The sequence below is a fragment of the Phoca vitulina genome, unplaced genomic scaffold (genome assembly GCF_004348235.1).
Source record: "Phoca vitulina isolate PV1807 unplaced genomic scaffold, GSC_HSeal_1.0 scaffold20, whole genome shotgun sequence".
Taxonomy (NCBI): Eukaryota; Metazoa; Chordata; class Mammalia; order Carnivora; family Phocidae; genus Phoca; species Phoca vitulina.
The window spans coordinates 19,046,463-19,059,516 of NW_022589723.1; the positions used below are offsets into that span (position 1 = coordinate 19,046,463).

General features: G+C 37.8%; 1 protein-coding gene across 1 annotated transcript in view; it reads left to right on the forward strand.

Moving 5' to 3' along the window:
- Positions 1-13,054, forward strand: part of LOC116640522 (tropomodulin-3-like) — a 69,249-nt gene that overhangs the window by 46,372 nt on the left and 9,823 nt on the right. The window contains exons 4-6 of the mRNA XM_032417564.1: positions 6,425-6,547; positions 7,980-8,069; positions 12,184-12,383. Coding sequence (XP_032273455.1) covers positions 6,425-6,547; positions 7,980-8,069; positions 12,184-12,383 — 413 coding nt within the window. The remainder of the gene's footprint in view (positions 1-6,424; positions 6,548-7,979; positions 8,070-12,183; positions 12,384-13,054) is intronic.

A 13,054-nucleotide genomic window follows, 5' to 3' on the forward strand; every position in this document is an offset into this window, starting at 1 on the left:
CACACACACGCACGAATGTTACTTAGCCATAAAAAAGAATGGTATCTTGTCATTTGTAATGACTTGGATGGAGCTAGAGAGTATAATGCTAAGTGAAATAAGTCATACAAAGACAAATACCATATGATTTCACTCATATATGGAATTTAACAAACAGAACAATTGAGCAAAGAGGAAAAAAAACACAAACCAAGAAACGGACTCTTAACTATAGAGAACAAACTAATGGTTACCAGAAGGGAGGTGGGTAGGGGGGTGGGTGAAATAGGTGATGGGGATTAAGTAGTACACTTGCTATGATGAGCACTGAGTGATTAAAATAAAACCTTAAAAAAATTCCTGATGTTTTACATCAGTCAATTGATTTAATATTGATGAGCGTTCTTTATGTATTCTGGATACAAGTTCCTTATCAGGTATATGATTTGAAAAAATATTTTTACTATTCTGTAGATTTTCTCTTCACTTTCTTCATGGCATCATTTGCCCCACAAAAGTTATAAATTTTGGTGTACTTCAGTTTATCTTTTTTTTTTTTTTTTGGTCATTTGTGTTTGTGGTAGCATATCTAAAAACCTTTGCCTAACTCAGGGTCATGGAAATGTACAGCTTTTTCTAAGAGTGTTAATAGTTTTAGCTCTTAAATCTAGGTCTGTAATCCATTTTGAATTAATATTTCTGTATGGTATGGGGTAGGGGGTTGACTTCATTCTTTTGTAGGTAGCTATCCAGTTCTCCCAGCACCATTTGTTGAAAAGACCATTCTTTCTCCATTGAATTTTCTTGGTACCCTTGTCCTTATGCAGCATAACACTGTCTTGATTACAGTAGCTATGTATTAAGTTCTGAAATTGGGAAGTGTAAGTCCAATATTGTTCTTCTTTTTCAAGATTATTTGGCTGTCCTGTGTCTCTTGAATTTCCATGAATTTTAGCATTACCTTGTTACTTTCTGCAAAAAAGTCAGCTGAGATTTTGAAAGGGATTGTTTAAGTCTATAAATTAATTTTGGGGGGTCTCCTTAGGTTTTGTACTCATAATATTAAACTTCATTTTTGCCTAGTTTATCCTTTCTTATAAAATTAAGTTTCCTTACTGTTAGTTTTCTATAAATAGATTTTGTGTATATGCATTAAAAGACCATTGTTTTTTTTTTTTTTTTTTAAAGATTTTATTTATTTATTTGACAGAGAGAGACACAGTGAGAGAGGGAACACAAGCAGGGGGAGTGGGAGAGGGAGAAGCAGGCTTCCTGCCGAGCAGGGAACCTGATGCGGGGCTCGATCCCAGGACCCTGGGATCATGACCTGAGCCGAAGGCAGACGCTTAACGACTGAGCCACCCAGGCGCCCCTGCATTAAAAGACCATTGTTACAGTGTTAGTGTTAAACTAACCATGAAGAAATATGAAGTAATTACTTTTCATATTGTTAAAATAATTGTATAGGCTAAATACCTCTACAACAAAAATGTCTATATACAGAGAATTTATTATAAAGAGGAGTGCCAGGTGAGGTACCGACTGTCTCAGAGCTGTATAAATTAACAGTAAAATTCTGTATCAGGAAAATTTCCATAAGCCCTTCGAAATTTTGTTGTTTTGCTTTGTTGTTTTTTATGATGAGATTCATTTTGTTTTTGTAAGTATTAGCAAAAGTTTATGTGCGGTAAAAATTAGATATGAATAATGCCTCTATGGAACGTAGATGAGGATAACAAAAATAAACATTTTAGATTTTTATAATGCTTTAGATTCCATTGGTCCCTAGAATAAGACATGGGCAGCTATTTGATAGCTTGCATAGTTTTGTTTAGTAAGTGAATACCATAACCTAGTGGTTCTCAACCTTGACTGCTCTGCATTAGAATCCCTAGGGAGCTTTTAAAAATCCAGATGTCTCGTATAGCACACCAGATCAATTAAATCAGAATCCCTGGGACTTGGACATCAGAATTTTTTAAAGTTCCCCAGGTGAATCCATTGTGCAGCCCATCTTCAGAACCCCTACATTAGACTGTTGAAAATGCAGGTGAGACTGAGCTCAGGAAAATGTAATTATCCTGAAATGACAATTAAAGGCATGAATTCTATGCCACTTCAATTATACTATTAACCCAGGTGCCTGGGTGGCTCAGTTGTTGGGCATCTGCCTTCGGGTTGGGTCGTGATCCCAGGGTCCTGGGATTGAGCCCCACATCGGGCTCCCTGCTCAGCGGGGAGCCTGCTCTTCCTTCTCCCTCTATCCCCCTGTTTGTGCTCTCTCTGTCAAATAAATAAAACCTTAAAAAAAATTATACTGTCAACCACTGAGAAAAGTACTATGGAGTTATCAGGATGTAATGATTTGGATTTGCCTTTGTCTGTGAACCAATAATAAAAGATTATCTAATAATCATCAGAACTCCAAAATTTGGTACTAAGAAGATCAGTTATGGATACCATCATATACATAGGTATTTGTTTGAGGGGAAAAGTCCACCGCTACAAAAGTTAAGTTTGAAAACTACCAGTTTATTGGAAGAGGCACTGGATTAAGAATTTGGGAGCCTGTGTTCTAGTGTTCACTCTGCTCTGTAACTTTGAACCAGGGTATTTAAGTTGTACTTTATAAAATGATGTAGTTGAACTGGAGGTGATCACCCAATTAATTATTCAACAAATTGGCTTGCCTGCTGTGCACTAGACAACGATGTAGCAATAAACGGAGAACATAAACCATGTCTTTGTAAAGCTCACAGAAGACAGACAAATATGCGGAATCTGTGTAGCTAAAGCAAAATGTTCAGGGAATCAAGGGAGCACAGACCTGTACTGCATCCAGTTCAGTATCAAACACACACTATAGCTTCCCGTTCAGTAACAATTCACAAATCCCTTCATCCTTACTGGCAGAGCCTATCTCTGAAATAGAATGAAAATGCTGCCCTTGCGGCTGGACATATGACCAGTGCAGGTCAGAGAAACCTGAGGAGAAATCTGGACAGTTTTCCTTATAGAAGATTTCCTTATAAAAATTATGCCCCTCCTTCCTGCCCTGACCTTGTTGCATGAGGACTTGATACTTAGTGTTGCAAAGGTCATCTTGAGACTGATGGCCTGAGAACAAAGGTCTTTATGCCGCTTGTAGCCAGAGAGAAGAATGGAAGGATCCTGGATCCTTGATGTCAACACTGAGCTGCTGAACCAACCCTGCAACCACCTACATGTGGACTTAACTGAGATTATAAAAATACTTATTGTTTGAACTCTTGCTGCTTTAAAAGTGGTCTGTGGATCAGTATCTGCATCATCTCAAAGATTAGTTAGATGCAGAAACTCAGATCCCATGTCAGACCTACTGATCAGAATTTGTACTTTAATAAGATCACCAGGTGAGTGAGGGGCACATTAAAGCCTGAGAAGCACCAAACCACTTTTAATTGAGTATTCTATTACATGCAGTTAAAAACATCCTTACTAATACAAATACATTATGGATTGACCAAATGCCATTTGTTAAATAATGCTTGACCAGAACGACTTCTAACTCAGATGTAGAAAGTTGCAAGAGACTACTGTTTTTCCGTACTAACCCAAACAAGCAGTATAAGTGCATTATTACAGTTTTTAAAAACCTATCAGAGAGAACTGTGCAAGACTGTTGAATCTCAGATCTGTACCTCTGAAACAAATAATGCAATATATGTTAAGAAAGAAAAATGTAGCAGGAGGGGAAGAATGAAGGGGGGGAAATCGGAGGGGGAGAAGAACCATGAGAGACGATGGACTCTGAAAAACAAACTGAGGGTTCTAGAGGGGAGGGGGGTGGGAGGATGGGTTAGCCTGGTGATGGGTGTTGGGGAGGGCACGTTCTGCATGGAGCACTGGGTGTTATGCACAAACAATGAATCATGGAACACTATATCTAAAACTAATGATGTAATGTATGGGGATTAACATAACAATAAAAAAATTTAAAAAAACCTATCAGCTTGAGGACACAAACCTAAATGACTCTAGAAAGTGACAAGCCCTCCATTAGATCAGTGAGCCACTTATGCTCTTTTTACTGATTGAAATATAGGGAGAAAACCACCATAGAAAGGAGTCAGGAGAAATCAGCCTAACTTTAACAAACTTTTAGTGGCTATGTATGGACTGGATGATAGGTGAGAAATCCAGAGAAGCCCTACAGCAGTGCTATCCACTAGAACTTTCTGCCATAATGGAAATGTTCAATGTCTGTGCTAACCAGTGTGGTAGCTACATGCTAGCCAAATGTAGCTATGAAGTACTTGAAATGTGCCTAGTATGACTGAGGAACTGATTTTCTGATTTTAATTTTAATTTAAATAATCACATGTGGCTAGTGGCTACCATATTGGACAGTGCAGCCTTAGAGATGGTAAGACTACACTAACCTCAATTCTTTCCTTCAGGTCTTCATTTAGTGCTAGCGATACTAGAAGAAAAAAGGCAGTGAAGCAGAGCTGAGAAAATTCCTGAGGCATAGGTTTTCAGCTGGAAGAGACTGAGGGAGAGGCAGGAGGGCTGGGAGAAATCCCTTCCAGGCCAACCCCAACTTCACAGAGTGTAGAGTAGATAAGATGAGAGGGTCTAAGAGATCTGCCAAAGCCCAAAAATCAGGGGGTGGAACTGGAAAATAAAGGCAGCTCCCTAGCCATCCAGAAAGCTGGCAGCCTGGGCTACATATTAGTAGAAATCACTCACAGTTCACAGTTCAAAAAAAGGAGGGAGCACAGGAGATCTCCAGAACCTTGTGAGGGTTATAATCTGAGGCCTTACTGAAGAGAAAGTCCTGATCCTATATTCAAAATGTTTGAAGCCAGTGAGGAACTGACTCAAACTAAAGTTGTGACAAAGCCCAGATTTAGCTCAACTGTAGAGCATATTGATTCAGCCCTGACTAGAGGGCATGCTTCTAAGAAGAAATGTCATTTCCTTCAGTCTCTGCTATACTCTTATACAAAAATGCCTAGCATGCAGTCAAAGATCTTAAGACACATATTCCCCATACTCAAGAAAATGACAGTCAGTATAAGCCTTAGACATGACCCAGATATTGGTGTTATCAGCTAGGGACTTCAAAATAACTATGACAAAAATGTCAAAGAATCTAGCAGACAAGGTACACAGCATGTGTAAACAAGTGAGGAATTTCAGCAGAGATGGGGAAACTGTTTTTTTAATAAGAACCAAATGGAAATGTTCACCATAAAAAACATATAATAGGGGGAATGGGTTAGCCTGGTAATGGGTATTAAAGAGGGCACGTTCTGCATGGAGCACTGGGTGTTATATGCAAACAATGAATCATGGAACACTACATCAAAAACTAATGATGTAATGTATGGTGATTAACATAACATAATAAAAAAAAAGAAAAAACATATACTATCAGAAATTAAGATCCTGAACAGTTTTGGCCAGATTGCTAGAAGCAGTCTGTATTGTGGAAGGATTCCTTTTGGTTACACTGATTGATATGTACCTTGAATAAGAAGTACACAGCACTCGCTATACTGATTATAAACCTACAGACATTCTTTTGATAGAGCACTGCATAGATTCCTCAGGCCAAATATTCTTGCATATTTCCCTGGTAGTTTCCTAATAGAAGAGAAAATAATTGGCACTTCTGTGAATCTATGCATAGACCTTTCTAGATCATTTAGTAAGACTTTTCACTTGGGAGAGAAATCAGAGACATTCTTGGTAACCTGTCCCCACCATGTGTGAGTATGTCTTGTTTGGTCACCTTGTGCTGCACTTGTATCATTATCATTTTCCATTCCCTTCATGTTTTCAATCTTGCATTGAACATATGGTGATAAAATACTGATTTTCACATAATAAAGATTTTAGTTTTCTAAAAACCTGTTTTTTAACAGCCAACCTTATTAGCGTCCATCAAGGCTTAGAAGAACACTGACCTAAAGTTTCAGAATACCCCTTAGGACATACAGGAATTTCTTTGCAATTAGATCTTGAATTTCTGGAATCATAAACTTGACTGTTGCCTCTGCTAACAGTTTGTTGCTTAAGAGTAAGAAAGTGGATTCTGTTGTTTTTTTAATCTCTAAAGTTTTATAGATTTCTAAAATTTATTCCTACATTCATCTTTTAATTCAGTATTTGTTGAGTAACTCCTAATTACTCCAAAAAGAGCCTATTTTTATTTTCACAAATAGGACAATTTCTCAGTTAATTTTTTCTTCATTCCAACTTGTACAGCCACAGTATTGCCCTGGAAACTTGAAATACATATTGAAGATGAAACAACATTATTGTAGGTGTTTATCTTGACTTTTTCCTTCAGCTTCAGTTGTACATACTTTTCATAATTTTTGTTAAAAAGAGTAAAATGGTAATGAGTTAATTCATAGCAGTAGTATTGGAATTAACAAACTGCTTTATTTTACAGGGAAAATATTTATCCCTAAACAGAAGCCTATGCAGACTTTCACAGAAGAAAAAGTATCTCTTGATCCAGAATTAGAAGAAGCTTTGACAAGTGCTTCTGATACAGAATTGTGTGACCTTGCAGGTATCTCTTAAAACAAATGGGTGAATGAGTATGGAGGGGAGGGGAAGGAATGCCAGCACGTACATCCTACAGATGCTTCCTTTGCCTAGCAAAGTGCTATTGAATCAGTAGACCACATATTTGGCTTTGTTTTTTACACTATAAATCTGACATAAAGGATTTCATTTTTTAAAATGCTGTCAGTGGTGAAATTTTGTTAATGGAATGTATTGTATTATTTGACTTCTTTTCCCATGTTACCATATTTGAAAGTCTTTATAAAAATCTTTTAGTAATTGGTGCACAGCTAAAAGCTGTCCCATCTAAGCATCAAAAAAGAGTTTCCAGGGTCGATTGCTGTCCCATTTTATCAGAAGTCCCTAAGATGAGGGGCACCTGCCTGGCTCAGTCGGAAGAACATGGAACTCTTGATCTTGGGGTCATGAGTTTGAGCCCCACCTTGGGTGTCAAGATTACTAAAAATAAATAAAATAAACTTTGGGTGGAAAAAAAGGAAAACCCCTAAGTTGAGTAACTGGAAAGCAGATGAAATAGTTCTGAGCTATTCTCACCCCTTTCCCCACTTTTAGACATATATCTAGAACACTCCAAACCTCCCTGTTATTGTCATCATTGCTGGTTTCTTATCTGGACCAGTATCTCCCCGACCTTCCTCTGCATGCACCCATTTACGTAGGTAGAAAAATATGACACATGGGGATATCTTAGCACCAAGGAACCCCAAAAGCTAACATGTTTGAAAGGAAGAGTGATGGTTCTTTGGGAAGGACCCAGGAAAGGGACAATCAATGTGTGGTGCTACGGCCAGAGCAGATGTCTCATTCCTTGGAATGCTGAGGACTGTTGAATTTGTAAATGGTGCTTTCATCAGAGTGGAATGGACCAGGGGCATATTGTAGCCTCTGCCACATGTGTGCAAAAGAGCATCAAAACCGAAACCCGAGTTTCTCTCTCCTGTCGTTTTTGAGGGATGCTACTTTAATCTTAAAGATGAGAATTCAGCTATAGTTTTGGTATTCTACTCTTAGCTAAAAAATGTAGAAATAATGGTGAAGTTGAAAATCTGCCTTGTATCGCACTGTTCCTAGAACCCTTTGTGAGAAGGATGAACAGCAAAAATAGATCATTTCAGTATTCTCTCTTAGCCACAAGATGGAGCTAAGTATAGATTTACATTTAGGATTAGGCTGGCTTTAGTTGTGTGTCTGAATTCAGAAATGTGGGGAAATCTAAATCCCAAATAAGGGGGGAAGTAATAGGGGTATTAATGAGAAAGATTGTAGGAGACATTGTCTCCCCTTTTTTTGGCTGCAAAATCTATATTTAATTCAGTAGGAAAATGTTCAGGAAATGTTAAAATCAGAAAATTTTGGTTGTAAAATCAATTCTTTGTGTTTGAAACCAAAATAACTTTCTTTTTCTATATTTATAGCTATTCTTGGGATGCACAACTTGATAACGAATGTCCAGTTATGTAATATAGTGGGAAGTAGTAATGGTGTCGACCAAGAACATTTTTCAAGTAAGTACTTGTAATCCATTGTGAATTCCAATCCTTTGTTAAGTGTATTTTGTTTTCTCCATGTATTAACTTCAGTATATACATACCAAATGTTTTGTATATGTACTTGAAACCTGACATTCCAATTAGATAGTATTGATATAGAAAACCATTGAAAATAGAATATTAAATATTTTATTTTATTTTTAAAGATTTTATTTATTCATTTGAGAGACAGCACAAGCAGGAGGAGAGGGAGAAGCAGACTCCCCACTGAGCTGGGATTCTGATGTGGGGCTCAATCCTAGGACCTGGAGATCATGACCTGAGCCAAAGGCAGATGCTTAACTATCTGAGCCACCCAGGCACCCCTAAATACTTTATTCTCAATGTGTCAGCAAATGTAATTGGAACCATTCTCACCTCACCAAATAATACTAATGGTAAACACTATAAAAACTAATCAAACTTGGCTTTTGTTGACATTTTCATTTATTTTTTTCAAGATTTTATTTATTTATTTGACAGAGAGAGACACAGTGAGAGAGGGAACACAAGCAGGGGGAGTGGGAGAGGGAGAAGCAGGCTTCCCGCGGAGCAGGAACTCCGATGTGGTGCTCAATCCCAGGACCCTGGGACCATGACTGAGCTGAAGGCAGACACACAATGACTGAGCCACCCAGGCATCCCGACTTTTTATTTTCAATGTTACTGATTTTCAAGAAATCTAAAAAAATGCTGACAAAAAAACTATGTTATAAAATCAGATTCGGGAGAAACCACAGAACCACTCAACCCCTAAACCTTTTAATCTGATACTGATATTAAATAGCCTAAGGCGAGGCTTTTTAAAAAAATTCATTTATAGGATGTTTTAAAAGGACCAAAGTAATACATACTTTTGTAACACATTTGAACAATACCTAAGTAAATGAGGTAAGAAATAAAAGTGTCTCTGTTCATAGCCATCGTGCCTTCTGCTCCCCCCACCCCCCAACTTGTTAACAATTTGGTGTATATTCTTCTAGACTTATACTGTGTTCATACAAACTTACATATATATGTACATATGTACATGCATATTATATACATACATACATATTACACATAGTCTTTTGTTTTTTACAAAAATGGGATCATACTGCGGCTCTTTCTGGTAACTTAATTTTTCAATAATTGTATTACTTTTGACCCTTTACACGGGTTTGAAATGTGTGGATCTTATGCATGGATTCTTTTTGATAATTACAGTATAGTACTGTAAATGTATTTTCCTTATGATTTTCTTATGATTTTTTATTATTGAAGTGTAGTTGACATAGTGTTATATTAGTTTCAGATGTACAGCATATTGATTGAACAATTCTCTGCATTATTCAGTGCTTACCACAGTAAATGTAGTCATCATCTGTCACCATACAATATTATTATATTATTATAATATTATTTACTGTCTTCCCTATGCTCTACTTTTCATCTCTGTGACTTATTTTATAACTGAAAGTTTGTGCCTCTTAATCCCCTTTATTTTGCCTATCCCCACACTGCTTTGCCCTCTGCCAACCACTACTATGTTTTCTATATTGAAGAGCCTGGTTTGTTTGTTTGTTCTGTTTTTTAGATTCCACATAAAAGTGAAATCATACGGTATTTGTCTTTATCTGATTTCTTTCACTTAGCATAATGTCCTCTAGGTACATCCATGTTGTTACAAATGGAAAGCTCTCATTCTTTTTTATGGCTGAGTAATATTCCATTGTATGTATATACTATGTTTTCTTTATCCATTCATCTGTGGATGGACACTTAGGTTGCTTCCATATCTTGGCTATTGTAAATAATGCTGCCATTAACATAGCGGTGCATGTATCCCTTTGAATTAGTGCTTTTGTATTCTTTGGGTAAATACCCAGTAGTGCGATTGCTAGATCATGTGGTAGTTCTATTTTTAACTTTTTGAGGAACCCCTATACTGTTTTCCATTGTGGCTGCACCAGTTTGCATTCCCACCAACAGTGCAAGAGGAAGGTTCCTTTTTCTCCACATCCTTGTTAACACTTGTTTCTTGTGTTTTTGATTTTAGCCATTCTGACAGGTGTGAGGTGATATCTCATTGTAGTTTTAATTTGCATTTCCCTGATGATGAGTGCTGATAAGCATGTTTTCATGTTATTTAACTTCCATGTATTTGTGGTCTTCCCAGATTTTTTTCTTGTGGTTGACTCCTAGTTTCATAGCATTGTGGTCAGAAAAGATGCATGGTATGACTTCGATCTTTTTGGACTTGTTGATGCTTGTTTTGTGGCCTAATATGGGATCTATTCTGGAGAATGTTCTGTGTGCACTTGGAAAGAATGTGTATTCTGCTCTTTTAGGATGGAATGTTCCAAATATATCTGTTAAGTCTATCTGATCCAGTATGTCATTCAAATCCATTGTTTCCTTGATGATTTTCTGTTTAGATGATCTGTCCATTGATGTAAGTGGGGTGTAAAAGTCCCCTACTATAATTGTATTGTTATTGATTAGTTCATGTTTGTTAATGACTTTTATGTATATGGGTACATAAATATTTACACTTGTCATATCTTCATGTTGGGCTGTTCCCTTTATCATGATGTAGTGTCCTTCTTTGTCTCTTGTTAAGTACTGCTACTCCAACTTTCTTTTGACATCCATTTGCATGATAAGTGTTTCTCCATCCTCTCACTTTCAATCTGCTGTTGTCTTTAAGTCTAAAATGTGCCTCTTCTAGGTAGTATATAGATGGGTCTTGCTTTTTTATCCATTCTGTAACTATCTTTTGATTGGAGCATTCAGTCCATTTACATTCAAAGTAATTATTGGATAGATATGTATTATTGCCATTTTATTGTTTTGTGGTTCTTTCTGAAGATTTTCTCTGATCATTTCTTGTCTTTCATTGTTTGCTGGTTTTCTTTAGTGATATATTTGGGTTTTTCTCTTTATTCTTTGCATATCTGTTAGGGGTTTTTGATTTGTGGTTATTATCAGGTATATAACATCCGCATATAGTCTATGTTATGTTGATGGTTGTTTAAGTTTATCATTCTTTACTCCTTTCCTCCCCACGTTTTAGGTATATGATGTCATATTTTACATCCTTTTATTTTGTGTGTTCCTTGACTGATGTTTTTTACAGAAATACTCATTTTTACTGCTTTTGTGTTTCCTACTTTCATACTATCATTTTTGGTCTTTCCTTTCCACTCAAAGAGTCCCCTTTAATATTTCTTGCAGGGCAAGTTTAATAGTAATGAACTCCTTTAGTTTTTGTTTGGGAAACACCCAGAATAGGGTGATAGTCTTTCTGGGATAGAGTATTCTTGGCTGCAGGTTTTTCCCATTAGGCACTTTGAATATATCATGCCACTCTCCTCTGGCTTGAAAAGTTTCTGCTGAAAAATGCCAGTAGCCTTATGGGGTTTCCTTTGTAGTGTAACTGTCTTTTGTCTTGCTGCTTTTAATATTTTTTTCTTTATCACTATATTACTAATTACTATATATCACAATATATTTTAATTACAATATGTCTTGGGGTGGACCTTTTTTGGTGATTTTGTTGGGGGTTCTCTCTGCCTCCTGGATCTGGATTTCTGTTTCCTTCCCCAGATTAGGGAAGTTTTCAGCTATTATTTCTTCAAATAAATTCTCTGCCCCCTTTTCCTCTCTTCTACTTCTGGGAACCCTATAATATGAAGGTTATGTTTGATGGAGTCACTGAGTTCCCTGTTCTTTTTTTGCATAATTCTTTTTTCTCTCTTTTGTTCAGCTTGATTACTTTCCATTGCTCTGTCTTCTAGGTCATTAATTCGTTCCTCTGGTTCTTCCATCTTGCTATTCATTCCATCAAGCATGTTTCTCGTTTTTTGAGCTCTTTATCTGTGTTGTTATTCCTTATCTCTATGGCAGTGGTCTCACTGATGTCCTCTATTCTTTTCTCAAGTCCAGTGAGTATCCTTATGATCATTGCTTTAATTTTTCCATCAGGCATGTTACTTATATCTGTTTTGCTTAGATCTCCCGCTGTGGCCTTGTTTTGTTCTTTCATTTGGGACAAATTCCTTTGTCTTCTCCTTTGGTGTGAGTCTCTGTGCCTGTTCCTCTGTGTTAGGAAAGTCAGCTGCATCTCCTGTTCTTGTGGGTAATGGCTTTATGAAGAGGTCCTGTAGTGCCCTGCTGTATACTGTCCCTATTCCCCAGGGCTTGGTGCTTCTAGGATTGTCTCCAGTGTGTGCTGCATGTGACCTGCTGTTCTGCGCCAGCCGCTTTATCCTTCATGCCAGTTGTCTGCAGAGATTCTCTTTGCCTGTTGTGGGCAGCATTTGGTCCCTGCCTGAATGTGGCACATTTTAACTAGATGTGCTCTGATCTGCTTGTGAAATGATACTTGTCACCACTACCACTGGAACTGAGGCCTTGCAAAACACCCGTGTTGGGAGACTTGGTATTGGCAGGGATTTGGGCTGGTCTTCTGGGGGAGGGGTTCTGCTGTGCTGGGATTGAGGCAAGTATGACAGGGAAGGGTGGATCTGCCAGAGTGTGGAGGGGCAGGACTTGGTGTAAGCAAGTTAGGTAGTGAGTGTTGGCCCTGTACTTATGCTGAGAGGCAGAGGAGGGAAATTGCACCTACCAGTTCCTTTGTTCCTTGAGAGGTTTCTCTGTGAATGCTGCTGCTTTGGGTCATACTCCAAGATGAGCAACTAATCTCCCCATATGTGCCCCAGGCACTCCTCAGATTGCTGTTTCCATGCTGTATGTCCACAGACTCTTTGCTTGCTTTCTCTCCCAAGAGCAGCCCCAAAGACTGCTGAGGTCTCCCACGGCCAAGTACATTGAGCTTTAAAACTCCGGGCTTATCAGGGAAATCCAAATCAAAACCACATTGAGATACCACCTTACACCAGTTAGAATGGCAAAAATGGACAGGAAAGAAACAACAAATGTTGGCGAGATTGTGGAGAAAGGGGAACCCTCTTACACTG